Source organism: Ascoidea rubescens (assembly GCF_001661345.1).
Source record: "Ascoidea rubescens DSM 1968 unplaced genomic scaffold ASCRUscaffold_16, whole genome shotgun sequence".
Taxonomy (NCBI): domain Eukaryota; kingdom Fungi; phylum Ascomycota; class Saccharomycetes; order Ascoideales; family Ascoideaceae; genus Ascoidea; species Ascoidea rubescens.
This window is the reverse complement of record NW_017962928.1, coordinates 219,381-237,959: the sequence shown is the minus strand read 5'-3', so window position 1 is coordinate 237,959 and position 18,579 is coordinate 219,381. Positions and strand designations below refer to the sequence as shown.

The following is an 18,579-nucleotide window of genomic DNA, read 5'->3' as shown; positions in this document are numbered from 1 at the left end:
AGCAGAGGCGGCAGAGGCAGCAGCAGGAGAAGTAGCAGTGTCGTGAGCAACCATGATGATAGCCAGTGGGCAGAGGAATCAGCGAGCTGAGAGAAAGAGCTGGGAGATAACAGTGCACAGGCTGGGAGACAGCAGAATTGTCTCGCTGATTATATCTGAAGGAGCACCCGTTTAGGAAGGCAAAACCGGACACCGGCAGTTGGTTCTCACGTGGTTGAAACACAGCTCCGGTGAAGTTACCCGGATTCAGAATCTGGCTAATCACGTACTCCAGTTTCTTCACTTCACTGGGGTGGGATTATTTGGAGCTCATATATGCTGCTGGATCTGGACTGTCTTCTTCTCGAAACTCATCACCGATTATCTTTTTTCCACCACTATGTCTCTTGTATGTTGCCTATGAGTTTTTTGTTCTTGCTCCTTCTTTTTCAATTCAATACTAACTTTTGTTTTCTTCTTGTTTTGCATAGAAAGCTGCTGTTAAATTAGACTGGGCTAAAGTTGTCTCTTCTTTAGGTTTGAAAGGTCAATCTGCTGCCTCTTTGCAAGCTTTCAAAAAGAGAAACGACGAAGCCAAAAGAGTCGCCTATGAACTAAACTTACAAGACAAACCAATTGATTTTGCCTACTACAAATCGGTTTTGAAAAACCAAGACATTATCAGCAAAATTGAAAGTTCAATCAATGATTTTAAGCCAATCACTTACGATATCTCTGACCAAGTAAGTGCTATTGAAACTTTCAAACAAACTGCCTTGGAAAGTGCTGAACAAACAGAATCTCTTATTTTAAAAGAAATCGAAGACTTGAATAAGACTTTAGAAAACATCCAAAAATCAAGACCATTTGAACAATTGACTGTCGATGATGTTGTTGCCGCAAAACCTGATATTGATGAAAAAGTCACTCAAATGGTTAAACAAGGTAGATGGGAACTTCCTGCTTATTATGACAAATTCGGTAAACTTGTTATTATGTAATCCAGTTTATCTTAATTTATCAATTTCACTAAAAGTCAGTCACTAAATCAGTCATTTTTAAATATTTCAATATAAGTATATAACCTATTTAACTTATAAAGTGTAATACATTCAATATTCAAAATTTTTGCTATGAATTTATCAATTGACTTATTCAATCAGCCTATTCTTTAGATAACTTAATTCTTTTATAATTTCCATTTCCATTTGCATTGTATTCATTACTACCAACAATACTATTCGTATTCGTATTCATATTCGTATTTATATTCGTATTATTGCCATTATTGCTATTATTGCCATTGGAATTATTGCTATTCTCTTTTTTACGCTCTTTATTAATTAATTTCTTTGGATTGGTGCAGTAATATATTTTCTTGTCTATGTTTGTAGCTTCTTCAATGCTCGGATCAAACGATTCTTTCATAAGCTTTTGACATGATCGAATTACAGAAAGCAATTTTCGATAATTTTTATTATTATTAAGAGTATTAGTTATAGTGGCATTGTCTTCAACTTCATTATTGTTTACTTCACTGTTTTCATGATCATTTTCATCTTCATTTTCATCTTCATTTTCATTTTCATTTTCATTTTCATTTTCATTTTCGTTTTCATTTTCATTTTCATTCTCATTTTCATTTTCATTTTCATTCTCATTCTTATTTTCATTCTCTTTTTCTTTATTATTTCTATTTCGATTTTTACCAATATTATTATTACTAAAAAAGGCCCTTTTATTTCGAAACTTTTGTTTTAAATATGCTATTGTTATCTCCTCATTAACTTGTAAAAAACATGCAAGTGCTATTTGTGGTGGCGTGAATAAAAACTGAACATCAGATATCAATGTCTCTTTCACCAAATTTTTCGCATTGCTATAATCTCGATTCAATAAATTTTCTGTATAAAAAAACTTTCTCTTTTGATAATCTTCTTCATTAACGTTAATATTAGACTCATTTATTCTGCTTTTTCGCACTCTCAAAACTGTCATCCCATTAGGCTTATTCCGAATTAAAGTGTATTGAATATCCAAAAAGAATCCATACAATGGCTTGTATGGATGATGCACCATTAATGTAAAATTTAACACATTCAAGATTTTATACTCTAATGACAATATCGACTTTTTCGTTATATTTCCAATTGTTTCAATAAATTTGTCAATAGAAATAAAGCAATTTTCAGATTTGGCAGCCAAAAATAAACATGTATATAATATTTTTTTGGGATGGTACTCCATACAGCTTTTCTCTAAATAAAACTTTTTCAAAAAACTTAATGCTGTAGCCTTTACTTCTGATGATAAATTGAAAATCTTCGAAATATCCTCCACTCTTCTTGAATAATAATTGATCATCTTAATTTCTTCCTCAACATCAACAAATTCAATTTTAGAACTAATTTCTTTAAATTTGGTCTCTTTGAAATCATTATCTCCCAAGATTTTATCATCATTAAATATTAAATCTCGTAACTTGTTTAAAACAAAATTTCTTCCATTTTCATTGATTCGTTGTCTTTTTTCCATCAAGTGCTTCTGATTAAACGACCATAATCGATATTGACTAGATCTTCTATATAAATCATCATCGGTGACTCTCTTGCTCTTGCTCTTGGGCTTGTTTTGATTTTTACTATGACCAATATCATCCGCCGTTTTCTCATCATTTATAGAACCCAGTTTATCCTTGACATAATTAATTGGAAAATCCATTATATAAAAATTAGTACTTTCAGCATCAACCTAAAATTGATCATGATTTAACGTTAGAAAACACAAAAAAAGTTATTGTTATCTCATCCAGCTACATTTTCAGTCTGGATATAAGTTATATTATAATAGACTAGACTTGTTTTTCGAGGATACAGATAACTCCCGGTGGCCAAGCTGGTTAAGGCGCGAGACTGTAATGTTTCACTTTGAAATCCAAAGTAATCTTGAGATCGGGTGTTCGACTCACCCCCGGGAGATATTTTTGCTATTGTTTTCAAACAATTATTTGTATGGTCTATTTCCATCTGGATTTTAAAGAAAAATAACTTAATTTTGAATATTGTAGTTTTCTACTGAAGCTGTATAAATATGAATTAAAACTATAAAATGAATATGTTTATGTATTTTTTTCTAAAACTTATAATTTTGGTTTAAGTTTTTCCTTGATAATTTTAAAATCAGGAATATTCTTTTTCAATAATGGTTTTTCAAGAACAACAGTAAACCATTTGGTGATATTTGGATGAGACTTGGCCCAGTATTTATCCCAACATGTTTCAAAACATTGTTTAAAGAAAACAGCAGCAAAGTAATCTGCTAAAGTTACATCAGTTCCTACCAAGAATTCCTGTTCACCAAGATAATCTTCAAAGACTTTAGCATATTTATTCAATTGTTTTCTACCATCCAACACCCTTTGTTCATTGTATGGATAAGCACCAATAACTGGAAAGACAGCATTGACATATTCAGTTGTAATATCAGAGTTGATAAAAGATAACCATTTTAAAACTTCAAAATATTCGTTTTTAGTAGAACCCAACAAATTACCGGGTCTTGAAATCAATGAAACAACATATAATAATATAGCCAAAGTCTCATGTAATTTGAACTTTTCTCCAGCACCAAGAAAAGCTGGGACCTTTCCTAATGGAAAGTGCTTAACAAATAGATCGTCCTTTTCGGCAATTTTAACAGGAAGATTATAAAAATCGATAATGTAGTTTAAAATTGGACAACGAGGAGATGCTGCAGGAGAATATAGGGTACCAACAGAAGACATTTTTGATTCAAAGTTCTTTTTCAATGATTTCAATATAAACATATAAATACAAAGGTAGATATTCAAGAGTCAGAGGAAGATGGAACAGGCAAGTATATATTTGAATTATACAGCTGAGAAAAAAAAACGGAATGAGGGTTATCTTTGCAAACTGAGCAGAAAATGAGAAAAGAAAACGAGATTTAGTCGAATTTTAAACCAAACAAATTTCGCCATCTAAAACATTTTTCACCTGTTGATTGGATAGAGGTTCTGTTTCGAGCAAGAGCTCATCTCTGCTACACATTTTCTTATCCAAATAGAAAAGGATCTACTAACCGCATTAGGAAAGTTGGAAACTGGTGAAAAACACCCAAAACACAGGAACGAGCTCTATGCGAGATTCGAACCGCTGTTTCACTTTTGGCCACACCGGTTTTCAGCTTTTTCCGGATGGTGACAAAAATATTTTTCGCAACGAAATCATCTCAACATCAGATACCTATCAACAGACTCTTTTTGTTATCCAGACGTATTCTCTTTTTTGCAAATGCTATTTTTCAGCTTTTTCAAAACATTGGTTGACCAGCAAGTAAGTCCATTCAATTGGAAAACAGTCCCCCCCCCAAACATACTATTGAGTACTAACTCTTCTGTCTTCTGATAAAGGTCACTGTCGAATTAAAAAATGATATAGAAATAACAGGAACGTTAAAATCTGTTGATCAGTATTTGAATATAAAACTTTACGATATCCAAACAAACAATGAGGTCAAATATCCTCATTTAAATGCTGTCAAGACTCTATTTATAAGAGGCTCCACCATCAGATATGTCCATCTTCCCAAACGTGCAATAGATACTACGTTATTGCAAGACGCTTCGAGAAAGGAATCAATGGCCTCAAAAATTGCTTGAGTTTCCCATCAATTTCTTGCAAACAAACTGCAATTATTTTCATCATTCATTCAATATTTGAAAGTTCTCTGTTTTTCTTTGGCAATTTTTTAAATTTTATAATATATTTATTGTTTAATACATCTTAATAGGAATGATATAAAAATTTCTTTGAAAAATAAAAGTAAATTAAAAATATACCCTTAAAAAAATATGTATAAAGGAATAAATTTATACTACAAAAGTCTGGAGAAGAATAATGAAATAATCAAAGTTACCATAGCCTTTAACCAAGCTAACTACCTTAAGCAGAAAACTTTTAGTTTTCCAGTTTAATATCAGTATTTTCTTTTTTATCTTTATTATCATTTTCATTGTCATTTTCGTTGTCATTTTCATTGTCTTTCTTGTCATTATCTTTGTCATTATCCTTATTTTCCAATTCTTTGTTTGAGTTTTCTGTATTTTCATTGGCCTCTTTAGATTGCTGTTTTTTGTTATCTTTTCTTGCGGTTTCAATTCCATAAATTCTGTATAATAGATCAATCAAATCTTTTTTATTAACCATCAAATGTCCTGAATTATCGGATTTAGAAAATGGTAAACATAAATTTTCTTTACCTTCCTCTCTAATGATATCTAAGAAACAACATCCAGTTTCTATTTTTTTAATCTCTTCAACAAATTCCAGATTAAGGTCTGCAATGTTTTCAAATTTTGGAAATTTAGTATCAATCAAGAATTTTAGTGTAACATCATCGCAAACAATTCTTCTTTTGGATCCGAGATATTTCAGTAAAAATGATAACGATTCATATTGAATTCTCCAAGGAATAAAATCTTCAGATTGATTTTTTAGTCTTTGTGAAGAAAAAAGTTTGATTCCGCCATGAATAAACTTCAATTTGATTTCATTATTAGTAATTATATCCTTTAATGATGGCGATACGTAGTAAATGGTTCTTAATGCTTCACCTGACCCATTTCTAACCAATGTACAATCTTTTGAAACTTTTTCATTAATATCATAAAAACCCCAAACTCTTTTCAACAATTCATCGTTTTTATCAAGAAATATAAATGGCTCTTCGTTATTACCATTTCTAGCCAATCTACCTTTGGGTTTTTGAATTTTCAAATCATTTTTTTCATTTTCTTTGTCAGTTTTATCAACAGATTTATTCTCTTTATCTACTTCCAACCCATCCTCATCAATTTTAATTTTTTTAAATTCTGGCAATTCACTGTCACTAGAAGAACGTTTTTTGGAGTCTTCAGTTAAAAATTCATCTTCATTGACATTATTTTTGTAAACTTCATCGTCATCAATTTTTTCAATAAGAGTGATGAAAAAACCGCCAGTATTTTGGAAATGGGGATAAACCCTAACACAGTTTTGCAAATTAAACTTGGATATTTCATCTTCCGTTGGAGGAAATAAAGAATCTTGTAAATTAATATTATTTTCATCCCCTTTGTCATTAACAATTTTCATTTCTTTATTGAATACTTTCCAAGTGTTTAAACCCTTTTCTCTAATTAAACCTGGTAATTGATTGTCAACATTAGCAATTCTAATTTTGTCAGCTCCCCATTTCCTCAAAGCAGCAGCAACAACAGCCTCATTTTCAATTGGGTTTAGCGAACAAGTGGAATAAACCAATTTTCCACCTTTTTTCAATAACTGTAACCCTCTATTTAAAATGTTTAGTTGTAAAGTGTGCAACCCGATACCATTACCTACTCCCCAGTTTTTCCAAACCATAATGTTTTTTCTCATTGTTCCATCACCAGAACAGGGAACATCGCACAATATTCTATCAAATTTTATGAATTCGCCGCTTTTTTTGTTATTTGTTAACAAAGAGTTTTTGATTTTAGGAAACAATTGACCATCATGATTAACAACCAAAACATTTGGAGAATTCAATCTTTTAATTTGATGGACCAACATATAAGCTCTTTTGTAATCTGAGTCATTAGCAACAATACAGCCAGTTGGAAGTTCATCGTTATCATTGGAATGTAAAGATTCGATTAGCTGAGCCGTTTTGGAACCTGGAGCTGCACACATGTCAAGAACATAATGGTTTGGTTTGACATCTAGTAGCAATGGGGGAATCATCGAAACAGCCTCTTGTCGAGAGATATTTCCAACTTCGGTTTCAAATACCAAAAAATTATGAGTTTTTTTGTATTCAGGAATTGTCTTCATAGAAGCTCTTGTTGCATTCAATTGCCATGCAAACTCATTGGGGTACCATGGTAAGGACATTGATTGAATTTCGCCTTCAAGATCCGAAGAAGGTTTTGCGTTTAAAAGAGGTTGCAAGTATCTCTCTTTGAAGAGAGATAATATTTCATTGGCATGGTTTCTAGAACCAGTAATTCTGAAAGTTAATGGTAGAGCGTTCTTACAAACACTGAGGAAGTCATTCCATTTACTTTCGGAGATAATATTTTGTGCTTTATAGTAGATTTCAAACTTTTCGTTTTCTTTTGCAATTTCGACCCAATTGGTAACTCTTTGTCTTGGACGTCTAGGACCACGATTTCTCAGAAATCTCATTTGTGTTGTTCTGATAATTGCTGCAGTACTGGTATCTATCTCAGTGAATTCTGGTCAGCTACAAATAAAACTGGATCAGCTTGTTTGCATCTCTAATTGATTAAGATTTGAAAAATTTCCAAATATTTTCCACAAGACAAAAAACGTGAACTAGAAAAGAAAACACCAGCAGGATGGAAACAGTGTCTTGATGTATTCAACTGCAGTACATGCATAAATGCGACCATTTGTACGGATGCGACCATACTTGTGGATTGTCACGAGAGAGAATGCACTACCACGTGGAACAGCGTCTGCACGCGTCTGTTTGTAGAGATCACGTGCGGTGGGTTGTTGAGAAAGAAGGGGTTTAGTCTTTTTTCCTTTTATATCTGAGGGTTTATTAACAACTGAATTAAGATCGTTGCATTATCAACCATTTTGATCGAGAAAAAGAGCATCAGATAGAGGAAGCTTCTCTGGTTCAACTTCGTTCCTCAAGTGTACTTGTTGGCGTCAAAACAAGTCTTATATCTAGTTTTTGGAGCTAATTGGAAATCCAAGCAAAATACCATTCAATGTTAACTTTCAATACTCTTTCTACAATGGTCAATTTACCTAAAATCTCGTCCCCAAATATCTCTGAGCAGCTTCAGGTTTTTGTTTCTGGGAATAGCACCGAAAGCCTGAATGTGTTTGATCCATCTAATCAACAGCATCGCCAGTCTGCTGCCCATGATTCTCAAAGCACTGGCTCAAACACCAATTCCTCTTCCACAAACAATATCAACAACGCTCTTTCAGAGACCCATCTTCACTCCCAACCGCAGAGTCTTCTCCCAAAGTCGAGCGAAGGTTTGGACTTGAAGGACAAACAATCAAAAATTAAAAATCAGGAGCCTCAAAAAGAAATCCTCAAAAACAATGATGACCAAGATAACCCTATACCTCTCAACAATAACTCACTAACTATTCGTGATTTGAATTCAATTCAGAATGATTTGATAAACCACAGGCATCACTTAAATAATCCCAACCTCGATGCTCAAAATGAGGATGAAAATGGGGATGAAAATGAGAACGAGAATGATCTTTTCAACAGCAGTGTCAAGAATAATGTCAATTCCAGCAACAATAACACAGACAATGACAATCATAAAATTATTGAAACTGAAAAACAAAATCTTGATAACACCTCCAACGACAGTGTTAGCAGCATTTCCATTGATAATAACAAAAATAGCACCAGCCATAATAATAAGAACAATAATACTAATAACAATAATAGCAATGGCTACAACTCATCTTTTCGGCAGCAAGATAATCTTGTTAATCACAATAGTTCTCATTTGCATGATATAAACCATTTAAATACAATCAAGCATATGAATCAAATGAGTTATATGAATAACATGAATAGTATCAGTAATATAAGTAATCTAAACAGCATCAACAATATAAGTAACATCAATATTAATGGCATCAATAGTATCAACAATCTCAACAGCATCAACCATATGAGCAATATAAGTAACATAAACACAATTGATAATATAAATACAATAACCTCTATCAACAATCTTAATAATTTGGAAAATATTAATAACATTAGCAACATCAACATACCCGAAATAAATACCATAAGTATAAGAACCATTAATGACTTAGAATTTAACAACAATAAGTCTAATGAAAACACTGATCCAAGTTTATTAAATTCATATCCAAACTCAAATACTTCTGAGCAAATCCAAGATTCAAATTTAAATCCAAAATTTACATCCCTAAAATCATATCATAGGTCAATTCACAATATAAGATCTATTAAAAATGTTCTTGATACTACAAAAGGTCATTCTATAAATATGAACAATCAAAATAGCAACAGCAACCCTAATAATTCCAATAATACAAGCTCTAATAATACAAACTCTAATAATACCAACTCGAATAATAATAATAATAATAATAATAATAATAATAATAATAATAATAATAATAATAATAATAATAATAATAATAATAACACTAGTACTGCTCTTGTTCGTATTAGTGGTAACTCCACTACTAATAATCATAATCACAGTAATGGCCACAACCAAAATAACAACAGTAATAGTAATAATCATAATCATAACAATCAGAATCAGAATCAGAACCACAATCTTTCTCTTGCTCTCACCCATACTCATAGCAATATTTTAAATAACAATATTAATAGTAAAAATAATAATTCAGTTGCTATTAGAATTAATAATAATGAAAATACCAATAATAGTAGCAACATTGATAGTAAACTTAACAACAGCATTGTAACGAATAATTCGGATTTTGATGTTTTATTATCTAGTTTACCCGATCTATATAAATTCACTTTAACAAATGAGGAAAATATTGATTTATCTATTTTAAATATTGATGCAAGAGCTAAATGGCCCAAGAAGTTAAATGTGTTATTTGTTCATTTTTTATATCAATTTGTTAGATACGAAGAATTTAGAACCACTGTTTCATTCAGAAGATCTGTTTTTAAGGAGATATCTAATAAAATTTCTAAAACCTATCCTCAGCTAGAGATCAAAGTATCACCAACTCAATTAAAAGATAAAGTAAAATATTTGATGGAAATTGCACACATTTGGAAAGATTTAAATGAAAATTATTTATGGGTTAAAAATGAAGGAAAGTTTTTAATGGGGGATGAAGATATTATTTATTTTGTTGAAGAATCAAGAGCAATTAAAAATAAAAACAACGTAACAGTTGCAAAAGTTAAAAATTTATGCGAGCCTGGAAACCAATACATTGAATTGTATGTTCTAGGGATATTAAATACATTTTTAAATGATATGAAACTCAATTCACCTGATATGAGCACTGTAAGTATTGTTGCAGCTGCAACAGTTGCCTCAAATCCAGATAGTATTGATGGTGATAATAAAAGTGTTGAAAACTCAATTGATAATAATAAAGGTGATGAAAACATTGTTTTTTGTAATAATGGCAATATTGATTCTGGTCAAGGCGATAATTATACGAATAAAGGTAATAGTAACAGTGGTGTTGAAAGCAATGGTAGTAGCAGTAAAGGTGGTGACGATATGACTGATAATAATGATAATAGTACAAATAGTAATAGCAACAATGATATTCTTTCGTCGAATGAAAATTTTTCGTTAAAAACCGTCAATTTGACAGTATCTAACAACAAAAGGACAGGGGATTTGATTCCTATATCTTCTTTAACAAACTCACCATTAAATAATGAGAATGATGGTATTATATTTGATGGAAATTCTAATAACGGCAATAATGGTAATAAAAGCTTTAAAAGAAAGGCATCAATTGATACCAATTTTGATTTAATTTCATCAATGAAATTGAAAAAGAAATTTATGAGCAGGAATAAAAATCTGCCCCACTCAAGCACAAAATTATTATTACAAAATTCCAATTCCAATTCCAATTCCAGTTCCAGTTCCAGTTCCAATGCTAACACTGGTGTTAATTCTACTACAAGTATTAATACTAATGTCAATTCTGATTCAAATCCAAACTCCAACTCCAACTCCAACTCCAACTCCAATTCCAATTCCAATTCCAATTCCAATTCAAACTCCAACCCAAATTTGAAATCTAATTCTAATGCAGAAATTGTTAATGAAACAACATTGATAAGTGCTAATAGGAGACTTCTTAGTTTATTTTTCAAAAAGAAAGTGTCGCCCAACCAGCTATTGACTTTGCAAAAATTAATGAATGGTAATAAATTTGTTGTTATAACTTTTGCAGATGAAATCACATCTGAAGAGGAGTTGGAAGAATTAGTTAAAGGGTATCTTGATACTCAAAAGAATGAAAATGAGTCAATAGGGAATATAGAAAATGAAAATACATCATCTTAAAGTTTCAGGTGATATCAATGTAGAACTTTATTTAGTGATAAGAAAGAAATTAGATATTGGAAATTAAAAAAAAAATGTTTTCTTTCTCTTTGAATTTGCATAAAATGTTCTATTGGTGGGTGTGAATTTTTTTTTTTCCATTTTTTTTGATTAATTTAAATTATTTGAATAGTTACTTTACTAGAATTTGTTATATTTTTGGCTACCAGAAGATGAGCAGATTTTGAAAAATAGATTTTGAATATTGGTGGTATTAGTTCTAGAGATAATAAAAAAGAAAACTGATATAATTTGAAACCAGGTTGTTGATAAAATATACAAATCAGTTCAGTAAATGTTTTGTGTTTCATTTAATTTTTATTTTCAAGGATTCAAAGATGGTAGAATAAATATTGAAACAGAATCATTGAAACAATTTTAGGATGAAATAATGATAAGTGAATAAGAAAAAGTAATTCATCTGGTCATTTCTAAACAGAAGGTGGAAGGGGTGTATTTAAAACATTTTATTGAAGTGGTTTATAGTGAATATTAAAGATTACCCAAGTACTAGCAATGATGATGAAGAAAATGATGATCGTTTACTAACATTTCTACTTCATCGATCCAATTGATAAAACACTATTTTTTCTGTTGGGTTTCTACTGAGCAAATTAAAATTGCCAGTTCGGAGCCTGTCTTTTGGTAACTGGTTTCAATAGTTCTGTTTCAAATGCAATTCATCAAATAGTTTTATCTGTTTCTTGGTGCAAAAAAAAGAATTTACCAAATCACTTCGTGAGCAAAGACCAATTTTATATTTTCGGACGCATTGAATTTTTCGATGCATTCGGCCGCAGATATGTTTCCTGTAAATTGCCGCACTCACATGCATGTTTGAAGCTATGGAAGCACAATTGTCTGTGGCGTATATCCGTCCGTCCAGTACCTCGACGGAAGCTTTCCGTAATAAGCGTGCCTTTGGTGGATTATTTTGATCTCTTCTGGTCTTCTGTGCTCCTTTACACTGTTTGTCTCTCAGCTTTCTGGACTCTTGATTGATGGTGGCAAAATCTGCTGATTGCGCATTGGCAAGAAGGACAACAGTGGTTTTTGGCAGTGAGGATATGTCTCATAGAGCTATTGTCATTGGGTGTTGAAGCAAAAAAAAATACAGATTTCTTGCCCAAGTAAAAAACCCTTAAGGTTTGTTGCAGGTTGAAATTTACGAAGCGGATTTGAAGTGGATTTTTCTGTTACTCTCCAGCAAATTTCAGGCTAGAATTTCTTATGAATTTTGGACTGGGGTCTGAAGATCTGCGCTCGCTCAGACCAGTGGGCATCGGGCAGAAAGAACTTGTCGAGTATTGTATTGGGTTTTATGACAATGTACTTGTATTTGAACCACAGCTTGCCCGATACCTGCTACAGTCCTTTTCAACTGCTTTCTTCCAGGCCTTCATCCAGCGAATTTTTTCTGGTGGAGCCTCCTCCCGCTCTGCGTCATTTTGCACGGGCACAACATCCTACCCCGGCCCTGCAGAACCGGCACGCAGCTCCGCAGAAAAAGTCTGGGCTTTGTTTCCAGTGTGAAAAGCACGTGCTACATAACCTACGCGTGGGTGCGCAGAATGTTTCAGAACCAGCCTTGAGGTGCGCACAGTTGCTGCAGCCGAACCCTGAGCCAAACAATAAAATGCTTTTCAACGAAATCCACTGAATAGTCCACTTTGGGATCTTCTTTGGGTTTGAACTCTAAACACTTTTGGTTATAAGTGCTAAAATCTGCGAATTCAGATGTAGCAAATCAAAGGGAGAGGACAATATATAAAGAATGAGCTTTCCTTTCCTATTATGCCTTTCTTTTACCAAATTTATTGTTTTTTCAGCTGAATCCATTTTTTACAAACATAGCTGTTGCAATTACCTTCTTTAGTCACTCCTTTAGTATATTATAACCTCTTTTTATTACTATATAACGTTTTTTATTTTCGGTTTTTCACTCTTTCCTTTTTTTGAAATCTCACACTAGTTAAACTTGTCAATCCAAAATGCTTTTCAACAAATTCGCTCTCTGTTCTGTTTTGGCCGTTTTGGGCTTCGATGTTGTTTCTGCTGCCAAAGTTCGAGTAACCCATACCAAGTACCGTACTCGTTACTTTACCTCCAGGAAAACCAGGTATAGAACTGTTTGCAAAGTCAATGGTGTGGTCCAAGACTGTCAAGTTACTCCAACTTTTTACGATGCTCCAACATCTATTGTCGAAGCCGAAGAAACTTCTGTTGTCGAAGCCGAAGATACTCTTGCTCCAATCGACTTGGATACAGTCGTAACCACCGTCCTTGGTTCTTTTGAAGCCCCAGTTGCCACCACTTCTACCACAACTGCTGCTCCTACCACTCTCGCTACTTCCACTCTCGCTACTTCCACTACCACTTCTGCCGTTGCTCAAGTTGCTAAAGCAGGCTCCGGAAAATACAACATTGGTGATGTCTTTACTTTAGATAACGAATACAACTCATGCACCGAAGCCTTTGGTGTCTGTGGTGCTAAAGGCGCCTCATGTTGTAACTTTGGTTCCTACTGCTCCACTGCAAATGCTGACTACGCTCAGTGTATTCCAACCTCAATCGTCGATTCCGTTCAAGCTACTCCTGTTGCCGAACCTGATGGATCTGTCAGCACCAAAAACCTTTATTCTGGTCGTGGTACCTACTGGTCTCCCTCTGACTACAATGCTTGTGGTTTAACCGGAATCTCTTCTGATGATTATGTTGTTGCTGTTGGTATTTCTACTTATGAAGAAACTATCGATCAATACTACAAAAGTGATCTCTGTGGCAAAACTTTGATTGCCCAATACGGCAATAAAGCTGTTAAAGTCAAAGTTATTGATGCCTGTGCCTCCTGTGGTAAGTATAGTTTGGATCTTGGTCCAAAGGCCTTTAGTGAACTAGCCCAAAAGTCTGCTGGTATCATTGGTGTTAAATGGTACTGGGATGATGAATAATCTCTTCAATTCCCATCTTTTTCATGATTAAAGTAACGAAATCTTTCTCATTAAAAAATATATTAAAATATATATATTTCTATATCTATATATTTTTTATTTAATTTCTATTATATGAAACTTAATGTAACCTAGTACGTTTTAGTGCAACTTAGCATATTTTAGTATATTTTAGTATTTTGGTATACTTTAGTGTATTTTATTGTGTTTGTTTTTTTTCTTAAGAAAAAAATTTATTCCTTTAATAAAAAAATTAAAAATATTTACATCGAATTGCCCTAATCATTAAAATGTTGAATACTATAAAACAAAAACATAGAATATTATACTGTTTTTCAATTAGATGCACTGGCATTAATACTTGATAACTTGTCAGCTTTTTCTTCTTGATCTATCAATTCAAACTCTTTCTTCCAAACATCATTTCCACTTGTAATCGTATCAGCTGGGAAAATCTTATCAAATACATCACTATACCAATCAACGGGACATGGTTCTAATCCATTTCTAACAATTTCTGGAATCTCTGCCCAATCTCCTAAATTATCCTTAGGGAAAACAATAGTTATAGCACCAGAGTTTTTAGCCGCTATAACTTTTTCTTTAAGACCACCAATAGGTAAAACCTTACCCGTTAATGTGATTTCACCAGTCATAGCAACTGTTGGTGCCAATGATTGATTTAATGCTAATGACAACAAACTTGAAACCATTGTAATTCCTGCAGATGGCCCATCTTTAGATATACCACCTTGTGGACAATGTAAATGAATTGCTGCTCTTTCAAAAAATCGGTTTTCAGGAAATTTTGAATTTAAAAACATTCTAGAAAATGAATATGCAATCTGTGAGGATTCCTTCATAACATCTCCTAAATATCCTGTTTTTTCTAAACATGGTCGTGAGTTTTTATCAAGTTTCAGCTCTAAAATAGATTCAACATATAATGCACATCCAGTAACTTCTGTCCATGCTAATCCCATAACAACCCCTGGAGGTGTAACATCATATATTCTATCTTTTAAATACTTAATTGGTCCAACGTAATCTTTAAGATTATCATTATTAATTTCAACTTTGACACTATCTGGAACTAAAAGTCTCGAAGTAGTTTCCTCTTTCTCATTTGCTTTATTTTCGGATTTAACAGAACTTTCAATTTTAACAGCATCTTGAGATTGTGCTTGATATGCAGCAGATGTTCCATCTCCTCCAGAAAAGCTTAAACTTGAACTTTCTCCAAGTATTTTATCCTTAAGAGAATTTGTTTCGGTATTATGCTCATTTTTGTTATTTTCAATGGTTTCCCTATCAAAATCAATTTTTTCAATACCTCCTTCATTCACTTCTTCATCTACTGCTTTAACTTCAGATTTTTCAACAGTTTCCTCAACTAGTTCAGTTTCCGGTTCAATTTCAGGCTCAATTTCTTTAACAATATTCAAAGCGGATTTTCTATAAATTTTCTCAATTTGCTTTTTCAAATTTCTAACACCATTTTCTCTACAATAATGGTTCACAATAGTCCTTATAGCATCTTCTGTCAACTTAACATTAGCATTTTCTAAACCTGCTTCCTTTTTGGCAATTGGATCTAAATAATCCTTGGCGATTTGTATTTTTTCCTCGGCTATATATCCAGATAATTGGATAACTTCCATTCTATCCAATAATGCTGGAGGAATAGTGCTTAAAGTATTAGCAGTGCAAACAAATAAAATTTTGGATAAATCAACAGGCAAATCAAGATAAGTGTCTAAAAATGCATTGTTTTGTTGAGGATCTAATACTTCTAATAATGCAGCAGATGGATCACCATGACTATTTGAATAGCCCAATTTATCAATCTCATCAATTAAAATCAAAGGATTTTGAGACTGTGTTTGTTTTAACGACTGAACAATTTTACCTGGCAAAGCACCAACATAAGTTCTTCTGTGACCTTTAATTTCAGCAACATCATATAAACCACCAACAGAAAATCTTGCAAATTTTCTGTTCAATGCTTTTGCAATGGATTTACCAACGGATGTTTTACCAACACCTGGAGGGCCAACCAAACAAATAATTTTCCCATCAACAGAACCTAAAAGTTTACCAACAGCAATAAATTCTAAAATTCTATCTTTGACACTTTTCAAACCATAATGATCTTTATCCAAAGAAGTGATTGCAGATTTAATATTAAATTCGTCGGGTGTTGTAACACCCCATGGAATTTGGGTTAACCATTCCAAATAATTTCTAATAAGTCCAAATTCGGAGGATGAGGAGTCAGTTAGTTTTAATTTTTGCTGCTCTTCATCAATGACTTTTTGAACTGCTTCTGGGACTGTTAATTTTTCCAATCTTTTCCTGAATTTTTCAATTAGATTTGTTTTTTCATCAGCTGGAACCTCGGGATCATTTGAACTTGAACGTTTCATGCTTATAGGTTTTTTATTGAAATTGCTTTCCATTATTGCCCTCATTTTCCTGTTTATTTCCAATTCATTGTTTGCAACAGTTATTTCATAAGTTAATAAAATCAAGACTTTTTTCAATCTTTCATAGATATCTAAAGTTTCCAAGATATCTTGGATTTCGGTCTTATCGCCAGAAACTAAGTTTCCAATAGTATCAGCAAATCTTCCAGGCTCGTTTCTTAATTCAGAAGAATTTACAAACAAATTTGTATGCCTGTTGGGAGAAAAAATTGAAATTTCTTCAATGGCTTTAACGATTTGGTTAATATAAGCTCTAATTAATGGGGAATTTGAATTGAATTCAAAATCCTTTAAAGGAGAAACAGATACTAGAGAGACTGGATAATTTGATAAGAATCTTGAAGGATTTTCGATTTCTAGTTCATCTAATTTTTTCAAGATTCTTTTTTTCTTTTCATCAATAAAGTTATTATTATGGTCCTCGATACCAGTCAAGTGGATAGAGGATTTATCAACAATATTTGAAGATTGGTCTAACTTTTTTAAAGATTTGCCTTCTTTTTTCAAATCTTTTATAACTTGGTTTTCGATTAATTTTAAGGTATCGAATTTTTGTAATTCAATTTGATTTAAGGTTTTAATAGGAAACAAGTTGTTGAGTCTAACCCTTGCATTTATGTATAGGATTAGTTGACATTGAGAGTGATTAGAATAAATGATTTGAGTAATTTTAGCGACAGTACCAATGTGATAAATTTCATCACTACTGTTGATAGTATCCTTACTTAAATCGATGTTTGAGTTATTATTATTATTGCCGCTATTGTTTGTTAAATTATTTGCTAAAGCGTTAAAAATGTTATTGTTATTAGAGGCCAGAGAGTTGTTCATTCTTTGAGAAGTATTATTGTTGTTGACAAAAGTGGAGCTGTTGTTATCATAGGAATTCTTTCTAAAAGAAAATAAGGTTATATAAGGTTTCTTCCTTTGTTGGATTTCTTGAACAGCATCTATAACTTTTGGATCAGTGATTATTATTGTTGTGTAACTTCCAGGTAATAAAGGTCTTCCATCGATAGGTACAGCTAACATTTGAGGGTAAATGTCAAATGAAGAGTTTGAGTTATTATCGTTGGAGGAGGAAGAAGATGGAGATGAGGGCGAGGAGGAGGAAGAATCTGGGGTGGAAGCAGTGGAACTGGAATTTGAGGTTAAAGTGGTGGATATATTTGAATTATTTTCTATGTTTTTTTTAGGTCTACCTGGGCCCTTTTTAATATTGTTAGTTGGATTGATTGATTTTTGAATTTGGTCATTGATTTGGTCTTTAATGTGATTTTCTATATTTTTTTCAATGTCTAAATTATCGATTTCTGGGTTATTTTCAATTTCAATGTGATTTTTGATATTATTATGGCTATCTTTTACGATATCATTGTCATGATCGATATCGTTGTCGTTGTCGTTGTCATTTGGAATATTGTCATTGTTTCGGTTATCAAGTTTAAGATTGGATAGCTGATTTGATTTAAAGCGATTAATCAAGCTACTATGGTTAGAGTTGACGACATTTTGGCTGTTCTTGGTAGTATAATAGGATTGGAGCAAGAGTTTATTGCTTTGGTTGTAATTGTAGTTTGGGTTGTTGAGATTTATACAATTTGAATCTTTCGATAAAGCAAGATTCAAAGTGCTACTGAATCTTGAAGTAAACCTGGAAGAAAGTAGTTTATTCAAAATCAAGGAATTCTTATGGGAGCAGTTCTTGGTAGTAAACATGGTGAAAGAAGAAGCAAGACGGGCAGCAGGGCTGTGGAAGCAGAAGCAGTACAATCGACACTACACCGGGAGCTGAGCTGTTGGAGGAGAGGTGGAAGAAGCAGAGGAAGCAGAAGAGGCAAAGGAAGCAGAAGAAGCAGAGCGAAATGGTGTCGAACGAGAAGAAAGTGGCGACTGCCAACAGGCCGCGATTGGCGGGCGCACATTGCCGACACACCTTCGGCGCCGGCCGCGCCCGCTACATTTTCGCGCGTAGCGACACCCTCAGCGCTGGTCCGCAGAGGCACCACGG

The 18,579-nt window shown here is 32.9% G+C and overlaps 9 protein-coding genes and 1 non-coding gene across 10 annotated transcripts; 6 read left to right on the top strand and 4 right to left on the bottom strand.

The window, feature by feature from the left end:
* Positions 1–379: 379 nt before the first annotated feature.
* ATP7 (F1F0 ATP synthase subunit d) lies at positions 380–980 on the top strand (the record flags this gene model as incomplete). The annotated part of the gene is made up of 2 exons (XM_020188513.1): positions 380–388; positions 471–980. 2 exons carry the CDS (start codon positions 380–382, stop codon positions 978–980), a joined length of 519 nt encoding a protein of 172 aa, XP_020045025.1.
* Positions 981–1,302: 322 nt separating this feature from the next.
* CCL1 (TFIIH complex kinase subunit CCL1) lies at positions 1,303–2,589 on the bottom strand (the record flags this gene model as incomplete). Its single annotated transcript, XM_020189668.1, has 3 exons — positions 1,303–1,496; positions 1,704–1,896; positions 1,972–2,589. Coding segments are annotated over 3 exons (1,005 nt in total), but the record flags the coding sequence as incomplete, so codon positions are not given.
* Positions 2,590–2,859: 270 nt separating this feature from the next.
* On the top strand, positions 2,860–2,957 carry ASCRUDRAFT_t163. Its single transcript has one exon. It is a non-coding gene; the product is annotated as a tRNA-Tyr (tRNA).
* A 111-nt stretch (positions 2,958–3,068) lies between these two features.
* ASCRUDRAFT_77717 (translation elongation factor EF-1 gamma) lies at positions 3,069–4,025 on the bottom strand. Its single transcript, XM_020193976.1, has one exon. It carries the CDS (start codon positions 3,761–3,763, stop codon positions 3,119–3,121), a length of 645 nt encoding a protein of 214 aa, XP_020045023.1. The 5' UTR covers positions 3,764–4,025; the 3' UTR covers positions 3,069–3,118.
* A 267-nt stretch (positions 4,026–4,292) lies between these two features.
* Positions 4,293–4,662, top strand: LSM2 (Sm-like protein LSM2; the record flags this gene model as incomplete). The annotated part of the gene is made up of 2 exons (XM_020189322.1): positions 4,293–4,334; positions 4,412–4,662. The coding sequence occupies 2 exons, from the start codon at positions 4,293–4,295 to the stop codon at positions 4,658–4,660; spliced, it is 291 nt and encodes a 96-aa protein (XP_020045022.1).
* Positions 4,663–4,792: 130 nt separating this feature from the next.
* On the bottom strand, positions 4,793–7,288 carry NCL1 (tRNA (cytosine-C5-)-methyltransferase). Its single transcript, XM_020193975.1, has one exon. It carries the CDS (start codon positions 7,206–7,208, stop codon positions 4,959–4,961), a length of 2,250 nt encoding a protein of 749 aa, XP_020045021.1. The 5' UTR covers positions 7,209–7,288; the 3' UTR covers positions 4,793–4,958.
* A 264-nt stretch (positions 7,289–7,552) lies between these two features.
* On the top strand, positions 7,553–11,170 carry ASCRUDRAFT_118495 (uncharacterized protein). The gene has a single exon (XM_020188862.1). The coding sequence runs from the start codon at positions 7,766–7,768 to the stop codon at positions 11,090–11,092; it is 3,327 nt and encodes a 1,108-aa protein (XP_020045020.1). The 5' UTR covers positions 7,553–7,765; the 3' UTR covers positions 11,093–11,170.
* Positions 11,171–12,163: 993 nt separating this feature from the next.
* Positions 12,164–12,741, top strand: ASCRUDRAFT_118500 (uncharacterized protein). Its single transcript, XM_020188864.1, has one exon. The coding sequence runs from the start codon at positions 12,362–12,364 to the stop codon at positions 12,662–12,664; it is 303 nt and encodes a 100-aa protein (XP_020045019.1). The 5' UTR covers positions 12,164–12,361; the 3' UTR covers positions 12,665–12,741.
* A 381-nt stretch (positions 12,742–13,122) lies between these two features.
* Positions 13,123–14,082, top strand: ASCRUDRAFT_82619 (RlpA-like double-psi beta-barrel domain-containing protein; the record flags this gene model as incomplete). Its single annotated transcript, XM_020194750.1, has 1 exon — positions 13,123–14,082. One exon carries the CDS (start codon positions 13,123–13,125, stop codon positions 14,080–14,082), a length of 960 nt encoding a protein of 319 aa, XP_020045018.1.
* A 128-nt stretch (positions 14,083–14,210) lies between these two features.
* Positions 14,211–18,400, bottom strand: PIM1 (ATP-dependent Lon protease PIM1). Its single transcript, XM_020193974.1, has one exon. It carries the CDS (start codon positions 18,285–18,287, stop codon positions 14,418–14,420), a length of 3,870 nt encoding a protein of 1,289 aa, XP_020045017.1. The 5' UTR covers positions 18,288–18,400; the 3' UTR covers positions 14,211–14,417.
* Between the last annotated feature and the right edge of the window lie 179 nt (positions 18,401–18,579).